The sequence below is a fragment of the Ciconia boyciana genome, chromosome 14, assembly GCF_034638445.1.
Source record: "Ciconia boyciana chromosome 14, ASM3463844v1, whole genome shotgun sequence".
Taxonomy (NCBI): domain Eukaryota; kingdom Metazoa; phylum Chordata; class Aves; order Ciconiiformes; family Ciconiidae; genus Ciconia; species Ciconia boyciana.
Window position 1 is genome coordinate 10,348,451 of NC_132947.1, and position 27,232 is coordinate 10,375,682.

Genomic DNA, 27,232 nt, shown 5'->3' on the forward strand with positions numbered 1-27,232 from the left:
TCCATAGGCATTACTTTAGTGACCCTTTGAAGGTAACAGAGAAATGGTTTCAGCAGTCAGAGCCTGAAAGGAGAAATATCTGACTTGTATCCATGGATTTAGACTGAAAGTGTCTGTGAATTATATTATGGTCCCTATGTATATTTAGAGGTGATCCTTGAAGGGAAGGGACTCATTCTTTCATTGATTCTGGACCCTCTCAACTTCATTTTGCAACCTAATCTTTCTCTCGCTGCCAGTAGGCTGAGGACAGAGAGGAACACAGACTTCACTTACAAATGTCAGAGCTATTTACAGAATCTTAGGTGCTACTGAGGGTGCACTAAAAGACTGCACTGCCACAAAAACAGTACTCTTGTCATCTGGCTGAAAATTTATATCCAGACTTCCAGAAATTATCTGTGATAAAACACTACCAGTTGAATCCTCAGTCCTAAATCTAAGAAACTTAAAATAGCAATTTCATGAAATATAGAATGAAGGTAAAGGGACAAATGCAAAGTAGAAACCTGCTGGTAAGATTCTTTAGGTCTTTTGCTCCATTGGGTCTCTCATCTCTTTCCATCCATCCATTCCTTCTTTCTATTGCAGTATATATTGCACCTCTGTGCATTGCATTACCTTAGGCTTCCTTCCCACTTGGAAGGAACACTTCATAATCTTAAAACTCTCCTTTCCATGATATCAACAAAATATTTAAAAGTGATTTGATTGCTGTTCTTAACTATCTGTGTTCATCTGCTTTCTTTTCTCCTACATGTGGGTTGTAAACAATCTAGGTCAGAGACCATCTTAATTGCTGGGCTTATGCATCTCAAAACAATCAGCCATGGACCATGATTAGGGCTTTAGACATCATTACCAGAACTAGACAACAATAATAATAATAGTAATGGTGGCAGTAGTAATAGTAATAATAGTAGTGTTCTCTGGACATGATTCTTCACTATGGTACTGACTGTAAACTCTTTCTATAATTCTGCTGACTCAAATTCAGTGATTGTATTTGAATAAACCTAAATTATCTTGTCAAAACTAGTGTATCTCGTTTCACATCCAGTTTCTGTATGAGGAAGTTAGGAGAGACGTTCTGTCAAGATTGTTGATTGTAAGTGGTTCTTTTCTTAAGATTTTTCTTACTGCTTTCATTGTGTTTGGACAGATTGCTACATAACATTTAGAAGTACTTACAGGTGAGCTGAAATGATCTATTTTAAGTTATATTTTATAATTAGAGAATGCTGTTTTGCTAGGGGAATGTTTTGAGGCGAAGTTAACATCATCAGGAGTAGCCAACTCTGGTTTAGAGCCATCCTACACAAAGATTTTGTTGCCTAAACCAGAAGTAGATTGAGAGTAACATTAGAAGGCATTTCTCCTCCAGTTTATTTACAGTTGAAAGAATAAATTAGATTTTTAAGTCCCGGCCTCTGTAAAATAAACTACCCATTTATCCCATAAAGTAACACAAAGTGAGTGTTGAGAATTGTCGCATGACAGGATGTTGTTGAAAATGAGGAAGGACTTACGAAGGCTTGAAATTAGTTTGTAGTAAAAGTTAAACTTCAGGTTTATTAAAGCCCTTTTCTTGGCTTTCCTTGTGTGATTACATAATCATGCAGTTCCTCCAGAACTGCCTTGGTTTTTTCCTACCAACACAACAGTATTTAGTTCTTAATTTGTAAATGTCATGCCTTTTTTTTTTTCTCTCAGAAAGTCTCTTCAACAAGAGCCAGTAGTGCTGCAGATTGGCAAGACCTGATCCTGTTTTATCTTGTATTTAAATAGTATCTTTACACCATAGTGATGTTCTTTGCCAGTATTTGCCTGGCAAATAGCTACTGCTCTCCTTAGTAGGACCTGAAGCAGGACTGATGTTCTGCTGAGAAGATCAGAGGGCTCTTGGTCTGCAAGCCAGTTTGCTTAAAACAAAGTCTGTACGCTACTCTGCAGTTGCTGCTAGACCTTCGGGATATCTAGTTCTCCAGATGGAGGGGAATAAAGAAGGTGTAATGCTTGTGTAAGATACAGCTTCTAATTTAGTAGGACTGAAACTAATATGCTGAAGTTGCTCCTCTGCCAAAGCAGCAGGTCCTCTGCCTGCTGGAATGAGCTGACCAACTGCTTTTAGTGAGATAGCAGATCCCAGGTTCTCTTGTGCCCGTTTGGGGCTGGGAAGTAGGTAATCTTGCATCTAGTGACCAGTGTTAACAATGTTTTTCATCTGTGTAAGACCAATAGTGCCTGCTGATTTTTACCAGCACTATTTAGAACTTATATATCTGCCTAAAAGTACAGCCAGCATGTTTGTAAAGTCCTCACTTGTGGCTGCAAATTAGCAGATACGTAGAGAAAGCTAGGCATTTCTTGTATTTAACTGAGTTGTAGATGCAAAACTTAATGCTGCCATTTCAGGTAAATTTGTAAATTTGCAAGTCACCTTTGGTACCTGTTTTGAAATAGTACATTCAAGGCTTCAGGTGGTGAGAAACTGAAGCCTTTGTTAGTAGGTCTGCTGTGTAAGAAAAGAATGCCACTGCAGTTTTAACCAGTCTGACCTCTGGAGTTCGCATACACTGGGTTTACTCAGGTTTTCCTCCCTTTGGTTGAATATAGATAAGGTCTCTCAACTTCTCTCTCTAAGAATGAGTTTTATTGCTGTGGCTAATGGGTCCTGAAGTCCGACACTATGATTGCAAATAAAAAGTCTTTACATTGAGATAATATTATGTCCCTTTGTGGGTTAAACAGCTACTTTCCAGAATCCTGGTCTTCGTCCTCCTAGTTCCCGCAGGAGGCAAGAGATGCTATATATAGGAATGAATGGGATTTGGGCAATGGGGTAGCTATTTTAATTTCTTGCTATTGTTCCCTACAAAGAGCATCCTGCTAATTTTCAGAGCCACAGGCTATGCGGTGGGGAAGGGGAATAATTTAGCTTAGGAAGTTGTCTCAGATGTAATATTTATCCTCTTGTTTCTAGGGAGACTGTCAGACTCGGGAGGAAGCTGTCGCACTGGGTGTTGGACTCTGCAATAACGGCTTCATGCATCATGGTAATGCATCAATATTACTTCCCACAGCCAATTAAAGGAGCTCTTACTTCAGTCAGATTAGCTGACTGTCTGAAAATCCCTTTTCTATGGGCTGTGCCATACATGCTGACGTGCATACAGTTGCAGGCATCCAGCAGGTCCTTCTAAAAAGGAGTCTTCGAGCTTACACAAAATGTCTAAGCCTAGTACCTTCCCAAGTGAATCCCCTTGCTAATAGTTATGAGCCCTGAAACGATTAGACAAGCTAGAAGGGGAATGTTTTTTTCACCGCATCTCTTTCAGAGCCATCAGACCAATGCACAAGCCAAGTACTGTCCTGAAATATCACCAAGAAATGTCAGGTACAACATAAAATTGCCTAGTTCTTGCCACTTGGACAACAAGCACAATCCTCAGTGCTCAATCTCTGAAGCTTCCAAATCCGAAGTGCCAAATTGCAAAGTTAGACATCACCCATCCTCAGTGATGCTGCTGCTAAACTGGGAAAGTAAACAAACCACATCTGTGTCAGTATCAAATAGCATATACAAAGTCCTAAGAGTAAAGCATAGTTTGTCCAATGAAACACCCAGGTTTAGTCATAAATAACATTTGCTCTCTGTATTTTGAATAACATTTTTGAGAGCAGATTCTTGTAAATAACTAATAGGAAGAATGTAAGAATAATTGTTTTTCTTTAAAGAATTTGATCTGTTTTGAGCCCATGTAAACTTTTGGCATTCATAGCATCTTTTGGCAAGGAGTTCCTTTGCATAAGTGTATGTTGAATGATGAAGAAGTTGTTCCTCAGGTTTTAAAATTGTCACTTGCTGCTTTTATTTGAAGCTTCCAGGTCTCGTATTTGAAAACATGATAAAGAACTTTGTCATGCCTTCCAGAATTTCGTAGAACTCATTTCTCCCTCTAAAAATTTCATTTTTAGATTGAAAAGCCTTAGCCTGTTTAGCCATCTCACCTTTAAACAGCCATTTTACCCCTTTTCGCTTCTTTTATAGTTTTACCATATTAATTTTGACATGGGAATGGAGCATAAGGTATTGAGTAGCATCTTTCTTCCAAGAGGATCTTCTGCATTTTATATGCATTCTACATGCCAGGGAGGTTAAACATCATATCATGAACTACTATGCACTGTGAAGAAAAGTCTATCCCTAAAATACAGTAGTAGCTTAAAGCTGAATAGCTGACTGATAGGGATGCATCTGGTCTTTGTTCTGTGAAGACTGGGGAAATGTTTAGGATTTCCTTTAACTTTCTTTTTTGTTTCTCTTTCTTTCTCTGTGTAAATGCATGTATGTATTTCATATATATTGTTTCCAGTCCTGGAGAAAAGTGAATTTAAGGATGAATCCTTATATTTCCGCTTTTATGCTGATGAGGAGATGGAAGGCACCAGTTCCAAGAGCAAACAATTACGTAATGACTTCAAGCTCGTGGAAAACATCCTGGGAAAGAGTCTTCTGGTAAGAAAGATGTTAATGTAAACCTTGACGTTTCTGTGAAACTGGTATTATTTTATACTAGAGGAGAATGAGAAGGAAAATTATAATAGAGTAGAATTGAAAAGAGGAATTGCACCTGTAGCTAGACTTCTTCACTGCGTAAATACTAATTCTTGAGCTGCTTTGCTGTAGAGCTCCAACTTCTGTAGCTCTGACTTTTCTAGCTGGGCAGGCCACATGGCTTATTCTAGTAGCAAGGGAAATCTGTAAGTTGCAGGTCCCTTCTCTAGCGTGTGACCCTCCTGCACTACCTGGGAGCTTTGGATTCACAGCTTACACACACGTGCAAATGCAAGTAAGTTCCTACCTATTTCTGGTAGGTCTCAAGAAAAGAAGAGACTCAGAGATATGACTATTTATCCAGTTCACAGCCCAACCCCTTTCTATTCCCATGAAGCCCTTGAGGGAATCTGGAAGTGAGCTGGGAGCTGGAGATGTTGTCTTAGCAGGCACCATATGTTTCTTGAGTTCACTGAGCAGGCACCACAGTGTTGGCATGGTGGAGGAGAAAGTAACTATCTTGGGAGAGATCTGCCATCAAGTTTAAACACAGTTTAAGTTTAAAGACCATTTAAACACCCTTATATGTGAGGTAGATTCAGATACAAGTTAAAAGACTGATAAGAACACAGATACTTCAGGACATCATTGCCTAAGTGATATGAATATGCCCTGCATTACTGGATCAAGTATCAGCTTTGCTTTGTTTATGGAAACCATTTACCAAAAAATACTGTTCTTTATGCTCGTGCTTTTGCAACATTACTGTTACCTCCAGATTCCCACCTCACTAAATGCCATCACAGCGCTTACTGCACTAGGATTATTCTAATGCTGTTTGGACATGGTAGTCAGATTGGTGCAAACTGTTCTGAGATCCTTATTTACTGCCAGTGGCTCCAGGCCCATCTTTTTCTCCCTTTGAACACTGGCAGAATGCAGGAGCAGGGTAAAAACTTGGGTCAGAAACTAAAAAAGCTGCAAAAGATGCAGAGGTCCATTATATGGGAAAATTTTTCCTGAGGTTCACACAAACTTCACTGTCTCACTGTTGTCTTGTCTGCCAGGAGACCAATCTGTGTTTGTCTGAATGGCCAGAAGTAATATTTAAAGCACCATGTTCCCTCAAAATTATTCCCCTATGCATGCAGTGCCAGAGACTGGAGTGTCAGGTTAATACGATTATCACCATGGAGAGTTGTTGGATAAAGGGAAGCAGTTAAAAGGTGATACACTTTGTGGGGTTTTTTTATTGTGATTTGCAAAGCACTCAGAGATCAGTTTCATGTAAATTGGTGGGATCTGCCATTGTTCAGGTATTTTTAATTTTCCACCTTATCAAGACAAGAGGGTTTGAGGAAACAAATTGACTAGTATGTCTATTCCACTTTTTTCTGTCAGTTCAAGGCACTTCTGTTAAAATGCCAAAACTCACAACAGTAATATGTTAGCTGTGAAATTAGGGATTTCAAATTCTTTGACTCTGTTTTCTGTTAATGTAATAATCATTTATTAGTATTCACTGAAGAGAACAAACAAGCAAACCTTGCACGTGAACTATTTACTAGTGATTAATCGTAATCCCTAATTGGTCCTTCCAGTCACTCCATAATTTGCTAACTGGAATATTTGCAACAGGAATAATTTTAATATTACTATTATTGTAGTTCTGAAGTGTATCAGTCAGCCTCTGTCAAAATACAGTCCCATCTCAAAAAGTAAACAATCTGAAATGAACAGCACATGCTGAATAAGAAATCTACTTAGAGGGCACAGATTTTTGTCAAATGAATAGTAGTCATGCTGAAGTTATGAGTTGCCCTTATTTTCACAAATAAATTAGCAATCCCCTGAATGTTTGTAAAGAAGATCCCACAAATAGCAGTACAGTAAATGCATTACACTTCTCCACAAAAAAATTTGTGCCTGACTTCTATGTTATTTTGTGTTTAGCAATTATGAGCAGCTGGAATCCTGAGGCTTTGCTGTCTGTGGAACATCACGACTTGCCTCTTTACACTCATGATAGGGCATTGATCCTTCCCATCCCCTGGTCCCACCATAGGAAGTTTAATGGAATTTCCTCAGCACTGGCTTTTGAAACATGCTTTTCTACTACTGTGAAATCCTAGCTGTTTAATGGACAGCTTCCCCCACTCCCTTCATCTAAGTTTGCTCTATCACAGGAGAGCTTGCCCTTGAAAAAAGAAAACAACAGAAGCTTTGGCAAATACATCATTAGAAATGCCAAGGAAAAAAGTGCTTTCAGTCTGAAAAAATGCACTTCAAACAAGATTTAATACTCATCTATTTGTGCAATTGTTTCTCATTGAAGGACATAAATCTTGACAGACTGAAAAAATATACAACATTCTTTGCTTAGTTGAAGAGAATTTGGATTTTGGATTGAGTCCAAGCATTGTGACTTGGTTACTGCAGTGTGCTGTTAACTTGTGATCAGCACCTCTACTTGTTAGCCCAAGCCAACCGCAACGCAAATTAAAGCTGGTAGCTTGGAGCTGAATATCAGCATCGTGGTTTAACCCCAGCCGGCAACTAAGCCCGCCCCAGCCGCTTGCTCACTCCCCCCTGGTGGGATGGGGGAGAGAATCAGAAGAGTAAAAGTGAGAAAACTCGTGGGTTGAGATAAAGACAGTTTAATAAGTAAAGCAGAAGCCGTGCACACAAGCAAAGCAAAACAAGGAATTCATTCACTGCTTCCCATGGGCAGGCAGGTGTTCAGCCATGTCCAGGAAAGCAGGGCTCCGTCACACTTAACGGTGACTTGGGAAGACAAACGCCATCACTCCGAACGTCCTCCCCTTCCTTCTTCTTCCCCAGCTTTACATGCTGAGCATGACGCCATATGGTATGGAATAGCCCTTTGGTCAGTTGGGGTCAGCTGTCCTGGCTGTGTCCCCTCCCAGCTCCTTGTGCCCCCCCCAGCCTACTCGCTGGTGGGGTGGGGTGAGGAGCAGAAAAGGCCTTGACTGTGTGTAAGCACTGCTCAGCAGGAACAAAAACATCCCTGTGTTATCAACACTGTTTCCAGCACAAATCTAAAACATAGCCCCATGAAGAAAATTAACTTTATCCCAGCCAAAACCAGCACAATCAGACAAGGATAGTTGCCTGTAGGGATGGGCCTCCATCAAAGTTGCCTGAGAGGTTTAATGCACACACAATACTAGAGCCCCCAGAAGACTCTAGAGTATCACTTATCTGATCTCAAAAGAAAAGCATTTCCAGTGATTTCTAAAGGTGATGCCTGTGTAAGTTTTATGTAGCATTCTCAAAACTGTCATGCTGGATTGGAAATCTGGACTGTAAGTCTAAACCGCATCAACTTTCCAGACCTGGGATATCTCCTACATTCCTCCAAGGTATCCCATATTTCTTATTCTCAGTAGTGTGTTGCAGTAGTTGCAGGAGAGAGTCGTTGCTGTGTCCCACTGCAGTTCACAGCCAGGGCGGTGGCATGTCCTGGAATTCAGCTCGTGCAGGGGCCTGAGTACTGTAGCATATTCAATGAAAGCCAATGGTTTGAGTACAGAAGTCAGGGCTACCTGGGTTTTAATTTAACTTCTCACATGAACTTACTGTGTGGCCTGAGCAAGACCTTAAAGTCACTCCATGCCTCAGGTTACCATGTGAAAATTAGGATGCTAAATCTCATCTATCCACAGGGATTTGCTACTGCTGTTACATCTAGAGTCAGCTTTCAAAATGAAAGTGTCCTTATAATTCACTACTTCTGATACCAAGTTTTCAGATAATAGGTAGTATTATTTAAGTTCATGTCTTCTCTGTTTCAAACCAGCTAATCCAATAAACATAGCATTCACCTTAAAATTCTTATAAAACTATAGACCACATTTCTCCTATTCTAACTATGCATAAACAATAGTAATTTGTATTACTCAAATAAAGCCATACTTGGTCCTTAATAAAAATCTCTTTCATCTTTAATCATTCCAGGAGAATTATTTTTGTGTGTTGTGCTAATATAAAATGACCTAATTCTGCAAAATTTCAGCACAGAGAGAGCAAAAAAGAGATTTCCCTTTGTTCTTCATTGTAATAGTGTACTACAGTCTATTGTAGCTTGAGAATTCAAACCATTGATTTAAAACACCCCTGGGAAGAGAGCCACTAATAAGAGCCCATCCTCTAGGGATTTCTGATCTCCCAAGGAGACAGGCTGGGAAGTCAGTAAGAAGAAGCATCCATCATCCAGGTCTATGTGGCCAGATAAGGGCTTTGAGTGGATTTGGATACTAAAAATTACAGTGAACTCTGAAGTGAAAAACATCCTTTAGGCTGTAAATCTTTCACTGTTCAGAATGAACACTTCAATTTCAGTGCTCAATTTCAAAGCTCACAAACCAAAAGAAACTTTGAGTCATTTTTTATATATTAAGCCTATTTTGCTAATGTGGCAAAACATACCTTTAAAGATAATAGCAGTAGGGGTGGCTTAGGTTCTGGAGCTTCTCATTGGAAAGAAATTTTTTGTCTTTTCAAATTTTGTTTTAGTGCCCCAGCACTCTGGACTTTTGAAAGGCTGGGGAGACTGGAACAACCTGGGAGATGAAGTGGCAGGCAAATAGGTCTCTTCAAATGAATGCTGCTGAGGGCCACAGAGACCTCATCAGTTTTGTGAAGCATTCAGATGACATTATCTGATAAGTCACTGCTCCTTAAGAAATTCTTAACCCAGTCAGACTGTTCAAGTGTATCCAACAGAAAAGAGTTTATGCTGGAGAGTGGTAGGGAAGGCTGTGAGAGAAGGATGTGCATCCTGGACCCTAGTTTAGGAAATGGTGGTTGAGCTGCCTATGCTGCGTCTTCTGCTGCTGATGTCCCCAGGAGTTTAGGCTGAGAGTTCCTGCTTCTGCATGAACAGTAGGAGCAGCCTGGGGAGGCTGCCAAGAGTGAAATGGAGCCAGTTCCTTCACCTCCTTCACTGGGGAATTCTTAGTACCCAACCCAGGGCCCTTCGTGTGTATGCAGTTTGAGGGATCAACAAGTGTGGTGGGTTAACTGGACACTATACCTTGTACATTAAAGTCATGTTCTCATGACATTAGCATGATGCAATGCTGGAAGCTACCCCATAGCTGAGCATCAAGGTACTTCACATCTCCATCATCTTCATTCTCCTGGAAATTTGTCAAATCTCCCTTCATAGACACTGAGCATCCCCATGCCACAAGCGTTTTCTGACTCCATAATCCTCCTCGTACAGGAGTGGGGAGAAATGGAGAGGTACCACACGGGCATCATGACCTACATGCCAAAAATGCTTCGTGAATGTAACAGATACGGGTGTAATAGACCACTCTTTGCATAGCTTTTCTTCTCCCCACTCTCTGCCCCTCCCCCCCCCCCATCTCTGCCAAAATTCTCTTTGAATATATTCCGACTACATTTGCCCTCTGGTTTTGATTAAACATGCTTATTTCTCATATGATCTCATTTTTTAACATGGTTGTCTTTCAAGATTAAACAGCTGCTGCCTTACGTTCAAAAAAACCGATTGGATTTCAGGGGCACAGAAATAATTCTTGTAGATGGCGAGTTAGTTAATTGCTTTGAACTCCGTAGGGATGAATGGTGTTCAGCTGTGGAATTGCAAGGTATTACTACTTTGTAATAAAGAATGAATCATAGCCTTCTCCAAGTATTGCGTATTGAATATTATCCATAGTCTTCCTTTCATAAGAAAGTGTCCCCAGTACAGGAGCATCAGTATACAGAATGTGAGATTTCTTTCTTTACAACATGGTGATAAAGTTGCTAATGTTGATGCACTTGGGGTTTCTTAAAAGTATTTTGGTTCTTTGCTTTCAAACAATACATTTTTGTAGTACTAATGAACAGAGAAAGGTAGGTTATTGAAAATGATAACATATAAAAGACCTTCATGCATAGTAATGGTAGCTGCACCCAAGAGATCATGTAAGTTTATGGAGCTGCTGGCTTCTTGAGTTTGGCAAATCAAAGCCTCCAAAATTTTAAATATTTTTTCACATATGCTTTCAAAATCCAGCAAAAGAAACTGAACAGTCCCTTCAAATGTAAAATGAGAATTGGATGGGAGAGCTATCCTAGAAATTTTCTATTTAATCCCAAATGTGAAGTGATAAAAGTACATATTGTGTTGGGCTGAAACTCATTACACTTGCAACACTAAAAATCAAACCAGTGATATACCCCATTTTCTAAGCTGTCCTTTTATTAAACACGCATAAATAGCATTACTTCTGAAAATGTTTTGTTAGAAATATCCAAGAATGGCAAATTTACCTTTCAGTCTTTTTACTTTCCTGTCCATCATTTAATCTGAACATCATCTGATGAGCATTCTTTCCCTGCAGATATGTTGTTATGCATTATTTTAACATGGTTGTATGGCTCCTGCAGGAAAGGATGATTCTATTTCTTTAATTTTTTTCTAAGGTGAATTCCTGTAAAAGCACAAAGCTTATAGGCTGATGACATTGACTTCAATAGAAAAAAGACAGTATTTTAAAACAGTGCAGGAATCATCAGAATCAAGGAAATAATTGTCAGTAATTTTTTTCCCGGTGGCATGCTAGATTATAGATAGCTTTATTTTTCCTTCTAACTCAATTCTAATTTATCAGATGGTTCTTAAATGTGTAGTGTTTGCTCAAATGCAAGATGTTTATCTGGTAGAATTTCCACTTGTCCATTTACCAGTGCCAGGCTTGCTTTATCTTTTTTTAAATGGGAAGTCTGTTGTTAAGCTTTTTTTTTCATTGTTAATAAACCACTAGAAAAGGACAAGTGAAACATGTCCATGATTGATATGATTTTAAAAAATATTTATAAGGCAGGTCTGTGTGACCTCGGTGCAAATAAGAGGAAGCAGATTCTCAGGAGCAAGACTACGAAGTCTTCTGTCAACCATAAAAGGTGCAAACTGAGCACATGACATGAGTCTTATATTTTTTCCCTAAGACAAAGCTTATGTGCCTGTTCTCTAGAGGAAGGACCTATAGATGCCAGAAATGGTTCGCTCACTGATCATCCAGAATTTTAGCCAGCAGACCAACTATTGTGATGTCATTTGTGTAGTGTTTAGTATTATCTATAAGAAATAGGCTTGAGATCCCCAATTTGTCTGAAACGGACAGCTGAGAAGAACTCATAGATTGTTCATTATTGGGTATGTGGGATGTATTTCAAAAAATAAATAAATGACTACAGTTTGATCTGTAAGTACATTCACCAATGGAAAATACTGAATATTAATGAATTCCATAACCTGAAAGTTAAAGATCTAATGAAGTATGAAGGGCTAGAAGTTAAAACCAAATGCAATTTCTAATAGAAGAGTTGACTAACCATTGGAACAAACTCTCAAGGTGGGGAACAGATTCTTCACTTCTTAAAGACTGCAGATCATAACTGGATAGCTCTCTGGAAATTCTGCTTTAGTATAGTAAGGGCTCAATGCAGAAATAACTAGATTAAATTTTATGGCTTATGTTGTGTAGGCAATCAGACCAAATGACCTAATAGTCCCTTTCAGCCTTAAGATCTACAAGTGTATGTCAATCGTGGCTTGCAGTGGAAAGTCCAGTTTCTCATCTCCATCCTTCAGCTTTTCAGCCAACTCCATATTTATGAAGCATTACGTTGTGCTCTTTTTAAGATTTTACCAGAAGAGGATGACTATGGATTTGACATGGAAGAAAAGAACAAAGCAATTGTGGTGAAGTCAGTTCGACGAGGGTCTTCCGCAGAGGTACAACCTGACATTCATAAATATTATGGTTTTGGTACCTAAGAATATTTCAAGGCTTTGAAAAGGTATAAAACCATCCTTTTAAGGTCTGTTTCATTTTAAAGGCAGCTAATAGAAAATTGGGTATCTTCTACAATTCCTGTGGTAATAAACTGTTTCTTTAAAGTGCTAAGTGTTTTGGCATCTTTGGGTGACTTGCTGAATACTTTTTATAAGTGATAGGACAACAGCAATATCTCTGTGATGATGGCATACCTCAGGTTCATAAGCAACTTAAATTTGAGGAGGGAAGGAAAGTAACATTGTTTTGGGATAGCAAAGATATTAAATGAGAAACAGGTTTATTTGAGTGAAAGCTATATTTTTAGATTTTTTTTTTTCCCCTTAAAAAGCATGCACTCATTTCTCTCCCTGGTATTTTTTTAAGAGCTCTACAGAATATATTTGCTTTGTTTCTTTGAGGCACATAGACGGCCCAAATGTCATAGGATCTGAGTATTTCATAATCATTTGCTTATCCATACAAAACCCTTGAGTGGATAACACAATGTGATCCCCCATTTACCAAAATAAGGCAGAGACAGACTGAAAGTCTATTTTTTAAAAGCTATTTAGGTGCCTTTTAGGACCTATGAAGATAAGAGAGGACTAAATGACTTGTCCAGAGTTTCACAGTAAATTGTGGCAGCACACAGACAGTACTTCTAATTAAAAGTCCAGGACAACCATTACAGAATTTTTTAATGTCCATATTCATTTGTTGGTCACTGCTTTAGGCTACAGATAACTCCTGGATGACTTGCCCGATGCAAACAGCTGAAGTGGACAGACTGATTTTAGCAAGTTGAGAATGTCAAATGGGAAGGAATTTTGAACTGAAGTTTAATATTAGAATTAAATGATTTCAGTATTCCTGATTCTCGTTTGGTTTATGGTCACCAAAGAAACCAATCCTATGCTCTACCTCATGCTCAAAATCAACATAGATTGGCCAAAAAATGTATTAATCTAAACCTCTGCTGTAAACCGTTGCCTGACAGATAATCCTTCTGCCCTTTTTTTGGCTGGACCTTGGGGGAATATCCTGCAAATCTGTTGTTTTAAGATAACAGAAGCACACAATTTTCTAAGGCATCTTTTTCTTGATCTTCCAAGATAAACTATCTGTGACCATGAGCCCGTCTTTTCAACTTGATCTTAAAATATTGCTCCAGAAAAGAACTAAATCTGCATCTCTCTGAACCAGAGGGCTGTCAGCTCATTCTGAAAAGACCTGAGGTCCAACAGTAACGCATTTCATTACATTCTTGGGCTTTTTTAATTGCTTTGTGATATGAGAAAGATACCCAGCATGTAGTTCTGTGTGGCTCAGCAGCTGTAGGCCCTTTAGAGACCCTATGCCTGCTGTCACACTCTTTAGGGACAAAAATTAAGACATGCAGTTTTGCTTCACAGTGCCCATCACAGTGCATTGCATTCATTAGGACTGACAGACTTTAGGCCAGAATAAGATTCCAGGTTCACCAATTAAGTTGGAACTAACCTATTACTTGCATGGATTTATTAAAGATTAACACATTCTGTTTGAGTTTGGGATTGTGGTCTCTTTTTCCTAGTATACCTGGAAAAAAATTGTCATGCGCAGGTTGTGGCGCACACAATATTGAACTTCATGCATGTGCAACAAGGGTCTTTGGGTTTTTTATTCAAAATCAGAGTTGCCAAGCATTGTTCTTTCTATTATTAGTGTCTCTTTTCTTCTAAAGATTTTTTAGAAACTGTTTTGTGAGCTGTTAGATTTGCCTATGCCAGAAGCAGTTCCCAAACTGTGTTTAAAAGTTGTTAAGAAAAGAATTGCTGGAACATCAAAATCCTGTGCTGACAGGGTACTTGAACTGCAGTTTGGGAACTCTTTGCCTGACGTGTGTGTTCAGCTTCTCAGTTTTGGCCCTTAGATAGAAGAGTGCTCTAGTGGGCACTACTCATGCATTTTCTCTCCTGATCTTGAATGATGAGCAGCTCTCAGCCCAGGACTCTGACCTGTGGGAATTGCCCCCCCATGCTCCTGGCAGCAGCTGCCTCTGACTATCAACCCTTGCTCAGCCCACCTAGACGGAGGGTCACAAAAAATCGTATAGCAGTGATTGGTTGATGTAGACTGTGGCACATCCCATGCCTGTTCTAAGTTCACGTGTCTTCAGAAAGACATTCAGAAAGTTAATGTCTTCTCAGTTTGTACCTTATCTTCCTTTCTAACCCAGCTCACTTCCAGGTTAATTGTAGCTGGGCTTATTCCCACAAGTTTTATCCTGGAGCTGATTTATGAATGATATTCTATCAGAAAGAAGCAACAGTGAAAAAAATTATCCTTTTGGGAGGTGTGATTGCTGTCTTACTCTGAACAGCCAACTGACAAGCAGAGGTCTAGTGTTTGAACAGAGCGTGTTCAACAAGCAGCCAGTTGGCCAATGGCCATGCAAAAAGCAGCTGCTGGCATTTCGGAAAAAACAATGGCTCGGATCCAGACAACTGCATTGAGTTGTCATAAGGAGCATCTGTTATTCAGAAGCTCTCTGACACTGTAGGTCTTTACTCTTAAAGATACATGCTGTCTAATCTTCCTTAGCCTGGTTAGTTATATCCCAGCAGAGTAGCAGACTTTTATTTGAAAGTTGCTAGTTTATAGGGTTTAACATGTGACTTTGTACCTCATACCTTCATGGATTTGCTATGATTACATGTGCAGGTAGGTGTCCCATATGCACAAGCAGTAAGTTAGGAATATAAAGAGGTCATCCACAGGTAGAATGATTGCAGGTATGCAAAGAGTTTAGCTAATTACACATACATTAAGTGCGTGAGCTACTTTGAGAAAATCAGGCCTAAAACATAATGGCTTTAGAAATTAGTAATATTATAGAAATATTAGAAATATATATAATGGCTATAATAATTATTACTTTATAATAAACTAATCAGTATAAGTAAATGCAAGTAGCAGAAACATTTCAATTGAATTATAAATTGAAGTTTGTCAAACTCTATCTTAAGTTAAAATCTATTGCTATTTATCCCTATTATCCATTTTAGAGATTATTTACAAAAAAAGAAAGATGACAGATGTTATTTCTAGGTATACAAGAGAATGTTGTCAACTGTAGAGAGCTTGAGAATTAAATCAAGGAGAGCACTTTGTAGCTTTTCCTTTTAATAGCTTTGATTTGAGAAAAAAACTGTAGGTTTTCATGGGTAAACTGCTCTCTGACTTTCAGACCACATATGTTTAAGAAAAGCCAGGCCATGCATAGACATAGTCAGCAGGGTTTTCCAGTCCTACATTTCCAGATTCATTTTTGCAACAGGTCACATTTCATATGTGGGAGAAGTACTGTTTAGACCTCCTTTTTCCAAGTCAATAAATTTGTCAATGGGTTCCGGGCAGAATAGGAAAAGGGTTTGTCACATGTAGAAGAAAGCCCAACTCCTGGATCTTGAAGTGATAGGAAGTCATTCAAACCTGGGAAGGGTTAATAATATTTTTTCTTTTTACTCCATTAAAGGGAATTTTATATTTCCTTGATATCCTAACACCTAGTCTAAGTGCTGCTATGTCATATTTTAACTGGTATAGATCATCAGGAGGTATGTTTAGGGTTGTTGTCCAGTGGGCAGAAGAGCGGATCTCAATTCTATCGTCGGATCTGTCTCTGACTTCCTGTGTGACCATGATCAAATAACTAAAGTTAGGTACAAAAGCTAGGCATTAAAATGAATATCTTGTGGCTTTTTAGGCTGATGAAGAGCCAGTACTTCACTTAAAGCAGAGACAGGTTTTTACCACCACTTAAAAACAGGTTACATTTACTTACGTGACTAGGTATAGGTTGGTTTTGTGTGGCTAGTGGTTGAAAACTATGTTCTTGGCTCCCTGTGCCTGAGCTATAAGTTGTGGGAAGTCACACTTCTGTATCTCACTGGATATCGCAGCCAGTGTATTACAGTCCCCTATTTTTTAGTCCCCCTTTTTTAATATAGTCTCCTTTTTTAGTAGTCCCCTATTAAAAACATTGTGGCAGAAAAGTACAAAGATATATCCATTGCAAAGTAATGTGGCATATTTATACAGATATTGGTGAAATCTCTTTGTTTTCTGTAAAGGCAGACAACTTTAAGGGTGACTGACAAATGATTTGATGAACCAACACTGTATATACTGTATTCCAAATGACAATAATCCTAGGAACATCTGTAAGTAGAGAACAGTTGAACCTTGGAGCCTGAACTTTCAGAGATGCTGCCAGTGATCCAAAGGTTTCTGTGGTGTTTGTTTCATTTGCAGATGGCTGGCCTGCAGGCAGGAAGAAAAATCTATTCCATCAATGAGGACTTAATATTCCTACGCCCGTTTTCAGAAGTGGAAACCATCTTAAACCAGTCCTTCTGCTTACGAAGGCCACTTAGGCTTCTGGTAGCCATCAAATCAAAGGAGTAAGTGCCAAGATGGGCAGATAAGATTATCTAGAAATGTCAATTACCGAATATTTCTTCTACAATTTGTAGTGAAAACTCTGTAAACACTTTGCTATGCAGAAGCCGTTCAATAGGAAAACAAATGGCATAACTGAAAGAGAGATAAGAGTCACAGGTTGTTTTCAGTGGTGAACCTTGTGCTTCTAGAAGAAGTAGGATGTATTGTCTTTATACTGCAGTTAACTTTTGGCTTCCTTGTGCACAAACAGAACTGAATCACAAGAATTGTCATTCTGTCTCAGGTGTGAAGCTTCTCAGACTAGTAATGTCCAAGGGAAAGCAATTTCCACCCCATTAAAGCTTGGCTTATTTTTGGATGACTCTAAAAATATCAACCCTTACAGTTTTTCAGTCCATTATTGTATCTTATAATGAGGCTTGGCCCTGTTAATGTCTTGTGCATTATTAGATTCTGTAATCCCAGAATTTGCCAGACAACTGAAAGTCTCAATGAGCACTTGATGCTAAATTCTAGTCTAGGATGTCTTGTCCAGTCTACTTTTTTTTTTTAATGGAAAAGATACTCAGCTGGTATAAGTCAGCAGAGCTGCACTGAAGTTTGCCTAGAAGTGAAAGGGAATATAAATACCATAGAAAGTTTCTGTCCTGTGTTATTCACTTAAAGATGTAATAAATTTGGATGTGCCAAATTTTAATTAACAAAGAGAATCTCTCATCTGCCTTGGAGAATGAAGATGGAGTGGATGATTTCTTCAGGTCTATTTATTTGTTATTTATTTGTAAACTATGTGGGTGCTTTCTTTAATGCAAAACACGGTTGTGAATGCCAGGGAAAGATGCTGTTAGAACTGCCCAGAGCTCTGTCAGCCTAACTTAAAATGCTGCTTTCTCTTCTCCTTGATTTACCTGCAGGATTATTAAAATCCCAGATTGTCCTGAAGCGCTTTGCTTTCAGATACGGGGAGCAGCACCACCATATGTTCATGCAGTAGGAAGAGGTAAGTAGAAAGGCTGTGGTATAGTTAAGCTTGGAGTACAGCTAAATATATATACCTGTGTATATAAAGTGTGTGTGTGTATATATATATCTCAGTCAAGAAAGATACAGGTTTCATTGTCAAACTTGTTCCAAACAAGTTCTGACAACTTATTTTAATAACTATAATGACTAGGAACCCCTGTCATAGAGAAGGATCGCATTTGTATATAAAACCATAGGACAACAAGATAGTTCCTGCCTCGAAGTGCTTATAATCTAAATACAGTCTAAGAAAATGGTATCATTATTATGAACTGAGTGTCGGGTCACTAATCCCATCAACGCAAAACAAGGAATAACAATTCTACAGTAGAAGAAACTTGTGGATACTGCATTCCACAGTACTGTGGAAAGACTCTCGAGAAAGCATTGTCACTTGAGCTCTTGCAGGCTAGAAATGTGCTTGCATACTGATCCTAACCTTGTTTCTTCTAAGACTACTAAGATACAGCTTTACAGCCACAGGGAATACAAATTAAAAACTGAGCTGGCTGAGAAAAAGTTGAGGTGTAATGCTGTCTGTTGCTTCCTCAATATTTTTGCCTGTGGTCAGCTGCAGTTTGGATCACTGCAGTTGTGAATGTGCTGTGGGATCAGCACTATGGGGTAGACAGACCATGTTTCTTAATGGACATCACAAAGTATGATATAAGACTTGAAGACTACTTCTCCCTTTACGTTGGCTTATACTGCTATAAATTACCAATACAAGATAGAGGCGAACTGCTTTCCTTGGTCTTTTTAAAAGGAGAAAACACAGTTTGACAGAGATATTTACTACTTCCGTAACTGAAATGTGAACTGAGCTGCAAATAAAGCACAGCTCTAACCTTCATTTTCAGCAGATGCAGAAAATACGACCTTTCAGACATGTACCACTTCCTTCCTTCAGAACAAATACGTATATCCAAATATGTGCAGTTAGTAAACAGACAACAGGCAGCACCCAAACGCAACAAGCAATGTTCTCAGGAGACACATTTATTACACTCTTTCATAACAGCACCTATAACAACTTTTTAACAGTCTGAAGAGTGCAAACTGGAAGCGCCAGCTAGAAAGATTCTCCTTTTTCAGGATTTTGCTAGCAAAAGACAAATCGCATTTGGAATAAAACTGTATGAATTTTAGATGATGGTGCCTTAAAAAAGTTAATCACCTTAACTGTAGATTTCTAGGAGCTAGATTTGGGTCTGAGTCTTGTTCATGTGAATCTGGAATACGTCCATTGAAGTTGGTTATTGCACTCGAGACTTACTCTAGTTTTAAGTACATCGTAGTCTTTTCTTAGACCATGGCAAATTGCCTAACATGCAAGTGTTCTGTATCTTTCAAGTGCAACAAGCTGAAACAAACATAACTGTTTATGTTTAAGCAAGACCTCAGCAAATGTAATCATAAGGCTAGAAGAGCCATATTAGAATCCTAAATGATTTCCCACAGGAATTTCAATTTCTAGCATGAATGCATTTAGGTCTAGGAGGTCTCTGTTTTACCCAGCGCTACTGAAAATATGAAGGATAGATGCATGATGTTTTCCTTATACAACAAAGCTCTTGGAATACTTGGTAGCAAAAGCATGACAGCATTCAACTAGCTTTTTCTTCTTACTCTTCTTAACCAGAAATCTTTTGCAAACTTTCCAATTTTCTCTTCCACAAGCAGATGGCTTTACTGTCTAACTCCTCTCCTGTTAATTTTTCAGGTTCTGAGGCTGCAGCTGTAGGCCTTCATCCAGGCCAGTGTATTTTGAAAGTTAATGGGAATAATGCAACACGTGGAAATTATATGGAAGTTCTGGAGCACTTTACAGCCTACAGGACCAGACAACAGGAAGCACTGGTATGAATACAAAACCTCGGAGGAGTTACATTAATTCCTGCCCTCCTTCTGTCATCCCTTTCTTATGTGCTTTTATGCTCACTAAATATTCAGAAAAACAACTTATACATGTCTCTCTTGACTTATTTACTCCCATGCCAAGGTCCTAGTATAACTGAGGGAGCTGATTACAGTTGCCTATAGTTGCAAAACAGCTACAAATAATATGTATGCCAATTCATACACTGCATACAGTACTAAATATTATTAACTATTGCTAAAACTAGAAGTTCACCCAGATATTGATCTAGATTTTATATTCTCTGGAGTTCAGAGGAAAGCTGGGGGAATGTTGATATTTCAGCCAACTTAGAAGATATAAAATTGATAGCTAGATTCACCTTAGTAGTCCAAACATCTAGATATCAGGCACTTTTACTGAGGTCATAGCTGAAGCCTATATCTCTTGAAAGGGATTGTACCAGTGGGTGTACAGAACACATGAAGATGCTGAGGAGGACAGAGTTCAGCAAGCAGCATCCACTGCGTATCTGAATGGCAGTCATCCTGGCTCCAGCAAAGAAGACTCTTCACTGGAAGGAGGTGCAGAATTGGATCCCCTTCAAAATAGCCAACAGGAATCAGGTAAAGATTCTCATGGGGGAAGGAAACCTAGGGAAGATTCAGGGGCTTCAGGAAGGAAAATTGCAGTAGAAATATAAAGTGTAATTATTATTGTAGAACATCTCTTGCCTTAGTAAAGCTTTATAATAGGATGAGGTCTGCCAGAGGAAGTACTCTTATGCTGCAATTTATTCAGGAGAAGAAAAAAATGAGATACACACAGAAATCATACCCCTGTGACTCCCTGATCTTTGCAAGAGAGCCAGTTTCTGGAGTGAAAAGGCTCAGCATTTTTAGAATCATTTGGTAGCCCCTGCAAACCAGGAAATTATGGGCAGTAGCAGCTGGAGAGGGAAGGTCTGCAAGTAACTCCACCTAGAATAATCTATGCTTTCTGTCATTTAAGATTAAAGATTAAGATTTTAAATTACTTCAATCTGGAGCAAGTTTTCAGGGCATGGTACCACTGTGTCAGCAAAAGGTGTGGGTGTATTTCCTCCAACTTAGAAAAGTGTAACTCATCAAAAACACTGCTTTACCTTCACATTGAGAGCTTATTTGGAAAAGTAGGTGTTAGGGGAGAATATTGAAGCCAGATTCAATCCAGAGGACCGAACCTGAACTCTCTGAATGCCATTGGCAACTTCTCCAGGAACAGATGCACATCTGTGTGGATCCCAACTAAGGTCTGGTGAGCCTGGTAATCTAATGGTCAAAGTGCAGCTCCACAGTGGAACAGCTGGAGCAGTGCCCTGGTAGAGGCATGTGAGCAATTCTCTGGCAAATCTCAATCTGACTATAACTTCAATCTGTTCTCCGGTGACAATAGTATTGCTGCGTGTAAAAGATGTTATCTCCTCTCCCCATCCCTGCCCTGCCATCTCAGTCTTATAGCTGCACAGAAAATGGATCTGGAGCATTTCCCAAAATTGGACAGAAAAGTGGCAGTCTTCCAGAGGGTCATTACAAACAAGACCCTGAGATAAACATACTTCACTTCCCTTTGAAAGCTTCTGCTGGGGTCTGTGTGTCTGACTGCTGAACAGAACTAAAAGTAGTGTCCTGTGCATGGATGTGTGCATGCACACATGGAAGAACATCCGAATGTGGATTGGAGCATGTGGATTGTCTAAACCTCTATCACTGTCTCCAGTAGTGGCCAACAGCAAATGTCTTCCTCAGAATATTCTCCCAGCCTCTAGCAGTATGTGGTTCAGAGACTCCTTGATCCAAAGGTTGTGTCTTTGTGTCTTTGCATTTAATAATACCTCTCAACACGTTTCTCTTCCCTATGCATGCCTGTACTCACGTGTGCTGCCAAACACCTCTAATGACTTATTTTGGTTCCAGCCCAGACACCACAGACCATCAGCTCTCCACTGATCATTGGTGAAGAAACACCTCTCATTAGCCTGACTGTGGATAACACCCACCTGGAGCATGGGGTGGTCTATGAATACGTCAGCAGTGCAGGAATCAAATCCTTTGTCCTGGAAAAAATTGTGGAACCAAAAGGTTGCTTCAGTCTCACTGCAAAGGTACTGGAAAACATACATGGCCAGCTTCATTCCTAAACAGAACAGGGAAGCCACTAATATAGCATTTCTCTGGTGGCTTGGCTTGGCTTTTCGGATGAGGTAGCACATGGTCTTCTCAATGCTGCCTGGAGTTTTCTTCATTAGAACGCACCAAGTTATAATAGCTTGTTTGGTATGAGCAAGTCAGCAAATGCCTCCAGGATCTCAGCTGGTGAGGTGGAGGGAGGGGAGCTCTCAGCTGTGGAATTCTCACTTTTATCTGTCTGGTAACATACTCTTTGCTGATACTGAAGATTAATCTTTTCAGGCAAGAATTTGCTTTACCTTGGAAGAAAACCAAGCAGCTTTTTACCATCTGATAGGCTGGGTGGGTCACTAAAGGAAGCAAGTAGAACTGCTGCTATTGGAAAGCAGCAGTGCACTTAGTATTTTGGTCATCTATTACAATAACGAGCTAATAGTAAATGTTTCTGTCACATCCCAGTAACATTATTGTTACATGCCATGAAAGTACGCCAGAGCAGGTAACTTTGACAGTGCACAGTGGATATTTTGATCCATTTCAGTTATTCTAAAAGTTTTTGAGGAATGTGTTATGTCTCTGGGGATTAGACATGATAGTGATTCTCAGGCGGTAATAAAGGCAACTTGTTCTGAAGGCAGCTTTATTCATCCATGACATGGGGGCTTTGCCACTTATTCAATGGAAGAAAAGTGTATTTTCCCCTCACTGTCAAGTCTCATATCATTGACATCATGTCTTTTTGTTTAGATTTTAGAGGCCTTTGCTGCAGAGGACAATCACTTCGTAAGGAATTGCAAAAGACTTATATCCCTAAGCAGTGCTGTGGCCACCATGCCCCAGTATGAGTTCCGGCAAATCTGTGACACTAAGCTGGAAAGCATTAGCAGAAGGCTGACAAACTACCAAGAGGTACAACACTACTAGTTATTGGTGAAGTCTCAAGACAATACTTCGTTGTGATAACTGGGTCTTAGTAGTCTTTATTAATGAATCCGAACTGCTTTAGAGGTAGGTGTCCTAGAGGCATGAAAACAGCTCTGCAAGTTATTGAAATTGCAAGTTTTGAGGAAAAAGGACCTTATCTGTAAATCACTCCTTTCAGCTTGTCAGAGCTGTGGGTTATAACATATTATTGCAGGTTCATTTCCACCATATCAGTGAATAGATATGACAACAGAATGATCAGTGTCTGATTTAACATGAACATAAGTACAGTGTATCATAGTGCAAACAAACAATGTGTGCTTTTTGTGCAGTTACCTGAGCTGTTTGAAAAGAGAGTCCTAGAAGGTATAGCTAATTGCTTTCATTTGTTGTTTTATGAGCTTTTTTAATCAATGTGTTACTCCAGCTGCAGCAGAAATCATGTGATTCTGGAATAGGAGGCAGGAAGAGGAAAGGATTGTCTGTATTGCATCATAATTTTTTGCAAATGAAGTAGCACATGCTTGCTTTATTTCTCCCAGTTTGCAGATGAATTGAAAACAAAGGTGAGCCCAGCCTTCAAACAAGCCATCATGGAACCACATTCCCTCAACAGCATGGATTTCTGCCCCACCAACTGCCATGTTAACCTCATGGAGGTATCATACCCCAAAAACACTACCTCAGCAGGGAGGTCGTTCAGCATTCGCATTGGACGGAAGCCCTCTATTATTGGTCTTGATCCAGAACAAGGTGATAATTAACTTTCAAATTGTACTGATTTTATCTGCATAAAAGGTTGTGTCTTTCCACTGTTCATCAATGTCAAAATAAGTTCCAAAGAAACACAGTCTTGCCAGTACCCTTTTTTCCTCCTTAGAATTTTATAGTAAAATGACAGCCTCCTTGTGTTGTAAAACAGTAATGCCTTTAAGAATAGAGAGGCTTCAGGTCAAATGTTTTTACTAGCTGAGCAGTGTGGTCATCTCATGATAATTAAGTGTCCTGGAGTATTGTTTGCACTTAGTAGAGGGGAGTTACTAAAATAAAAGTGAATGGGGGCTAATAGTAGTGGTAGTGCTGTGAAAAGAGGCTACATTCAGGGGGAAAACATGAGTCAATCAGATTGTAGTGCTGTATTCTTTCATCATTTCTAAATAAATTCCATGCATTGGAGCTGAAAGTCTCTACGCTGTCAAGGGGATCTATTTTCTGACAAATAGCTGCTACATAGCATTTGTCCTACAACCTGATTATTTGAGTTCCAACATTTCTGCATCATGATCTCACCTAATATGCTTCTGATTCATTGTCTTGTGAAGGTCAGAGTGCAGGAATGTTTGGAAGAGACACAGGGAAGTGTAGACTAACCAATCTTCTGAAGAATGGCAGTGACTATTCAAAATGAGATCAATAAAGAAGCCCTGCTAGCTTGAAGATATTAAAATTCCCTAGTATTTTTAATGCAAGCTAAGGTGGTTTAGCAAAGTACCATTCCAGAGTGTCAACATTTTTAAATGAAAAGGAATTGTATTTATCTTCTGTAAGGACATAATCCTATTTCTTTTTATATATATATATGTATGTGTGTGTGTGTAAATATTTGTAAAGCTGGAATAATAACAAAGACCAACTCCTGAGAACCTGAATTCATTAACATTTCAACAAATGCTTTTAGATACTATCCATGTTGTCTGTATGAGTATACGTGTGGACACTTTTTGTCTTTACTTCCATAATTTAACCTGTTTCTGAACTGCAGTAAATTCACAACATCTAGTTGGCATGCCAGGGAGAAAAAAAAAATATTTTTTTTTAAACAATGTTTTTGTCATAGTATGTAATTATGTAAAATAATTCTATGCAATTTTATTTCTTCCTGTTAAAATTCCACCTATCCTAAACTATCATTATGGGGATGGAGTGGAAAAGTCATGAGAGCCATACTAACTAGACCCTTCAATGTTTAGTAGGTACCTTAAATCCAGTCTCATATACTCAACATTGCATCACCACTATGGCTGCACCATCCTGGAGATGTCTGACCCCAGAAGATGGAGATCTTGATGGTAGCTTTGGCCAGCAGAATGGAGGAACGATTCAGGAAGAAAGGGGACTCAGTTTTCTGCTGAAACAGGAAGATCGGGAGATACAGGACTCATACTTGCACCTTTTTAACAAACTTGACATTGCAGTGAAGGAAATGAAGCAATATGTCATTCAGATAAATAAGTGAGTAAAGAATCCCATATGCACTGCAGAGAGCAATTTTGATAAAAATGGAGGCTTTAACCTCAGAAAACACATTGTGCTTATCGGCTCCAGCTGTCATACTCTTACACTCACCTCTTCGCGCATGCGCTTGCATTACAGCTCCTTGCTGGTTGTGTCAAACCTACTCCTGTGCAGAACCACCAATGTACATGTTATTGTCCTTTGCTCCTAAAAGTCTACCTGAATTCAACAGCCACTATTTTGCTTACTATATATTCCAATACAAGAATCTATTTGGTGCCAACAGCAGTTTTGGAATTCCATGACAGAGTCCCTACCCTTGAGATTTTGTCTGTCATAAGGCAGACTAAGCAAAACTTGTCATTTCAGGCAGCTTTCTCCATGGCACCTAATGTTTTCCTTTCCTCTTTTCATCTTTGTCTTTTTGTCTTTCTCATCATGGGTCTCCTAGTAGTAGTAATGAAGGATTTGAGTAGTACATCTGTGTATTGTGCATAACTGGCAGGCTTTTGGTAGCAGGGGCTGCAGGGGTGATCTGTGTGGGAGAAGGCCATAAGCTGCCCTAAGCTGCTCACAGCCACTTCCAGGAAGCCCAGTAACAAAAAAGAACAGCCCATCGTACACCAAAACTTCAACTGACTGTAAAGCATGTGGAGCCTTGGCTCAAACATATTTAAGAAAGGGCAGTAGGTGCTGGGTAGAGCCAGCGAGCTGAGGCCCTGCCCCAGAGGAGAAACCCAATGCCTTGGATGGAGAAAGTGAAGACTTTGGCGAATTAAAACAGAGCCCTTTCAGGCCACCATGGTTACAGTGATTAAGCTGTACCTTATGGAGGTAGAGTACCTAGGGAAACGGGACCTTTTGTGAACTGAGATTCATGGATTTCAATGAACCCCTTTCAGAGCTCGCAGTTTTACGTAGATGTAGTCTACGCAAAAGTCTGGCAAAGTTGCTTTTGATTTCACATAGCTGAATTCCAGCCTTAGTCGTTATACCTCATTTGTGAGACTACCCACCAGTCCCTGAGAGCTGTATGTTTTACATTTGCAGACTTTTGTCCACCATAACAGAACCTACAGAAGGTGGTGCCTGTGAGCCACCATCTACTGAGGAGACATCTCCACCTTCCCTGGGAACAGAAGAGAGTGATCCTGACAAAGCTGAGCATGGTGGAATCAAGAAGGTCTGTTTCAAAGTTTCTGAGGAGGACCAGGAAGACTCTGGACATGACACAATGAGTTTCAGAGACTCCTACAGGTTAGTCTGAAGATTGTGCCACTTTTACATTGCTAATATAATGTTTTGAAGTTCTAAGCCAGCTATGGATTCAACAAGCAGGTTATTTTCCAGTCAGTCAATTATTCTGTATTCACTTAGTAAAGTATTCACTAGCTAGAATTATTTCATTACATTTATTACCATGGAGACACACACAGGAAAAAACCTGTTCTCATAACAATGCCAAAATACCAATGCTTCAAGAAGATTGAATAAAATGAAATAAATAGGTCTAGTGTGACTTTCCCTTTCTATATCATAGAGCTGGAAACTACAGAAGCTCAGCAGAGTTTGCAGACTGCTTGGTCTTATAATAGCCGCTATTGTAAGGGAATGTTTCCATTCAGTTCTGCAAACAATTTTCCCAAAAGTCTAAGACACTGAGAAACAGAAATGGACATTGAGGTTTTTTTGGTTTTAATGGGCCTTTGAAACCACAAATGCAAATGTTTAATCAGGTGTCTCAAAATCTTGGTTTTGGGACATGATTGACTGCTGCTTCTCCAGGAATATCTGCTACCAAAGGAAATCTCACACACTCCAAATCTGTCTTTCTTGGGAGGAAACATTTGGAAATTCGGCTTCAGAAGAAATGGAATAAGAAGTTGCAGTCGTGTCTGATCACTGCGATTTTACATCCTTAATGGGCCATTTTCACATGTGTAGTAAGGCCATAGGACTTTGCCTTTACGAAGGAGTAAAGACACCTTACAGTGAGTTGGGAGGATTAGAGTAACCTGAGTGCATGATGCGTCTTTGAAACTTCAACGCTACAGGCCTGACTTTACTTGCTGCTGTTTTTTTACTAGTACAAGTAGTAATTCATGCAGGACTCAAAAATGACAGAATCAGAACAGTTTATGTTGGAAGGGGTCTATGGAGCCCACGTGGTCCAATCTCTCGCTCAGAACAGGTCCAACAA

The 27,232-nt window shown here is 39.4% G+C and overlaps 1 protein-coding gene across 4 annotated transcripts in view; it reads left to right on the plus strand.

Annotated features, from left to right (window-relative positions):
* The window catches only part of PREX1 (phosphatidylinositol-3,4,5-trisphosphate dependent Rac exchange factor 1), a 173,207-nt gene that overhangs the window by 128,559 nt on the left and 17,416 nt on the right, over nt 1-27,232 (plus strand). For 2 of the 4 annotated variants that reach the window (XM_072879109.1, XM_072879107.1), the window contains exons 15-26: nt 2,984-3,056; nt 4,377-4,519; nt 12,243-12,335; nt 16,675-16,823; nt 17,739-17,824; nt 19,571-19,707; nt 20,160-20,331; nt 21,661-21,848; nt 22,621-22,782; nt 23,340-23,550; nt 24,768-25,029; nt 26,083-26,289. In XM_072879109.1, the coding sequence (XP_072735210.1) occupies nt 2,984-3,056; nt 4,377-4,519; nt 12,243-12,335; nt 16,675-16,823; nt 17,739-17,824; nt 19,571-19,707; nt 20,160-20,331; nt 21,661-21,848; nt 22,621-22,782; nt 23,340-23,550; nt 24,768-25,029; nt 26,083-26,289 (1,883 nt within the window). The remainder of the gene's footprint in view (nt 1-2,983; nt 3,057-4,376; nt 4,520-12,242; nt 12,336-16,674; nt 16,824-17,738; nt 17,825-19,570; nt 19,708-20,159; nt 20,332-21,660; nt 21,849-22,620; nt 22,783-23,339; nt 23,551-24,767; nt 25,030-26,082; nt 26,290-27,232) is intronic. The other 2 variants (XM_072879110.1, XM_072879108.1) reach the window with 1 other exon arrangement.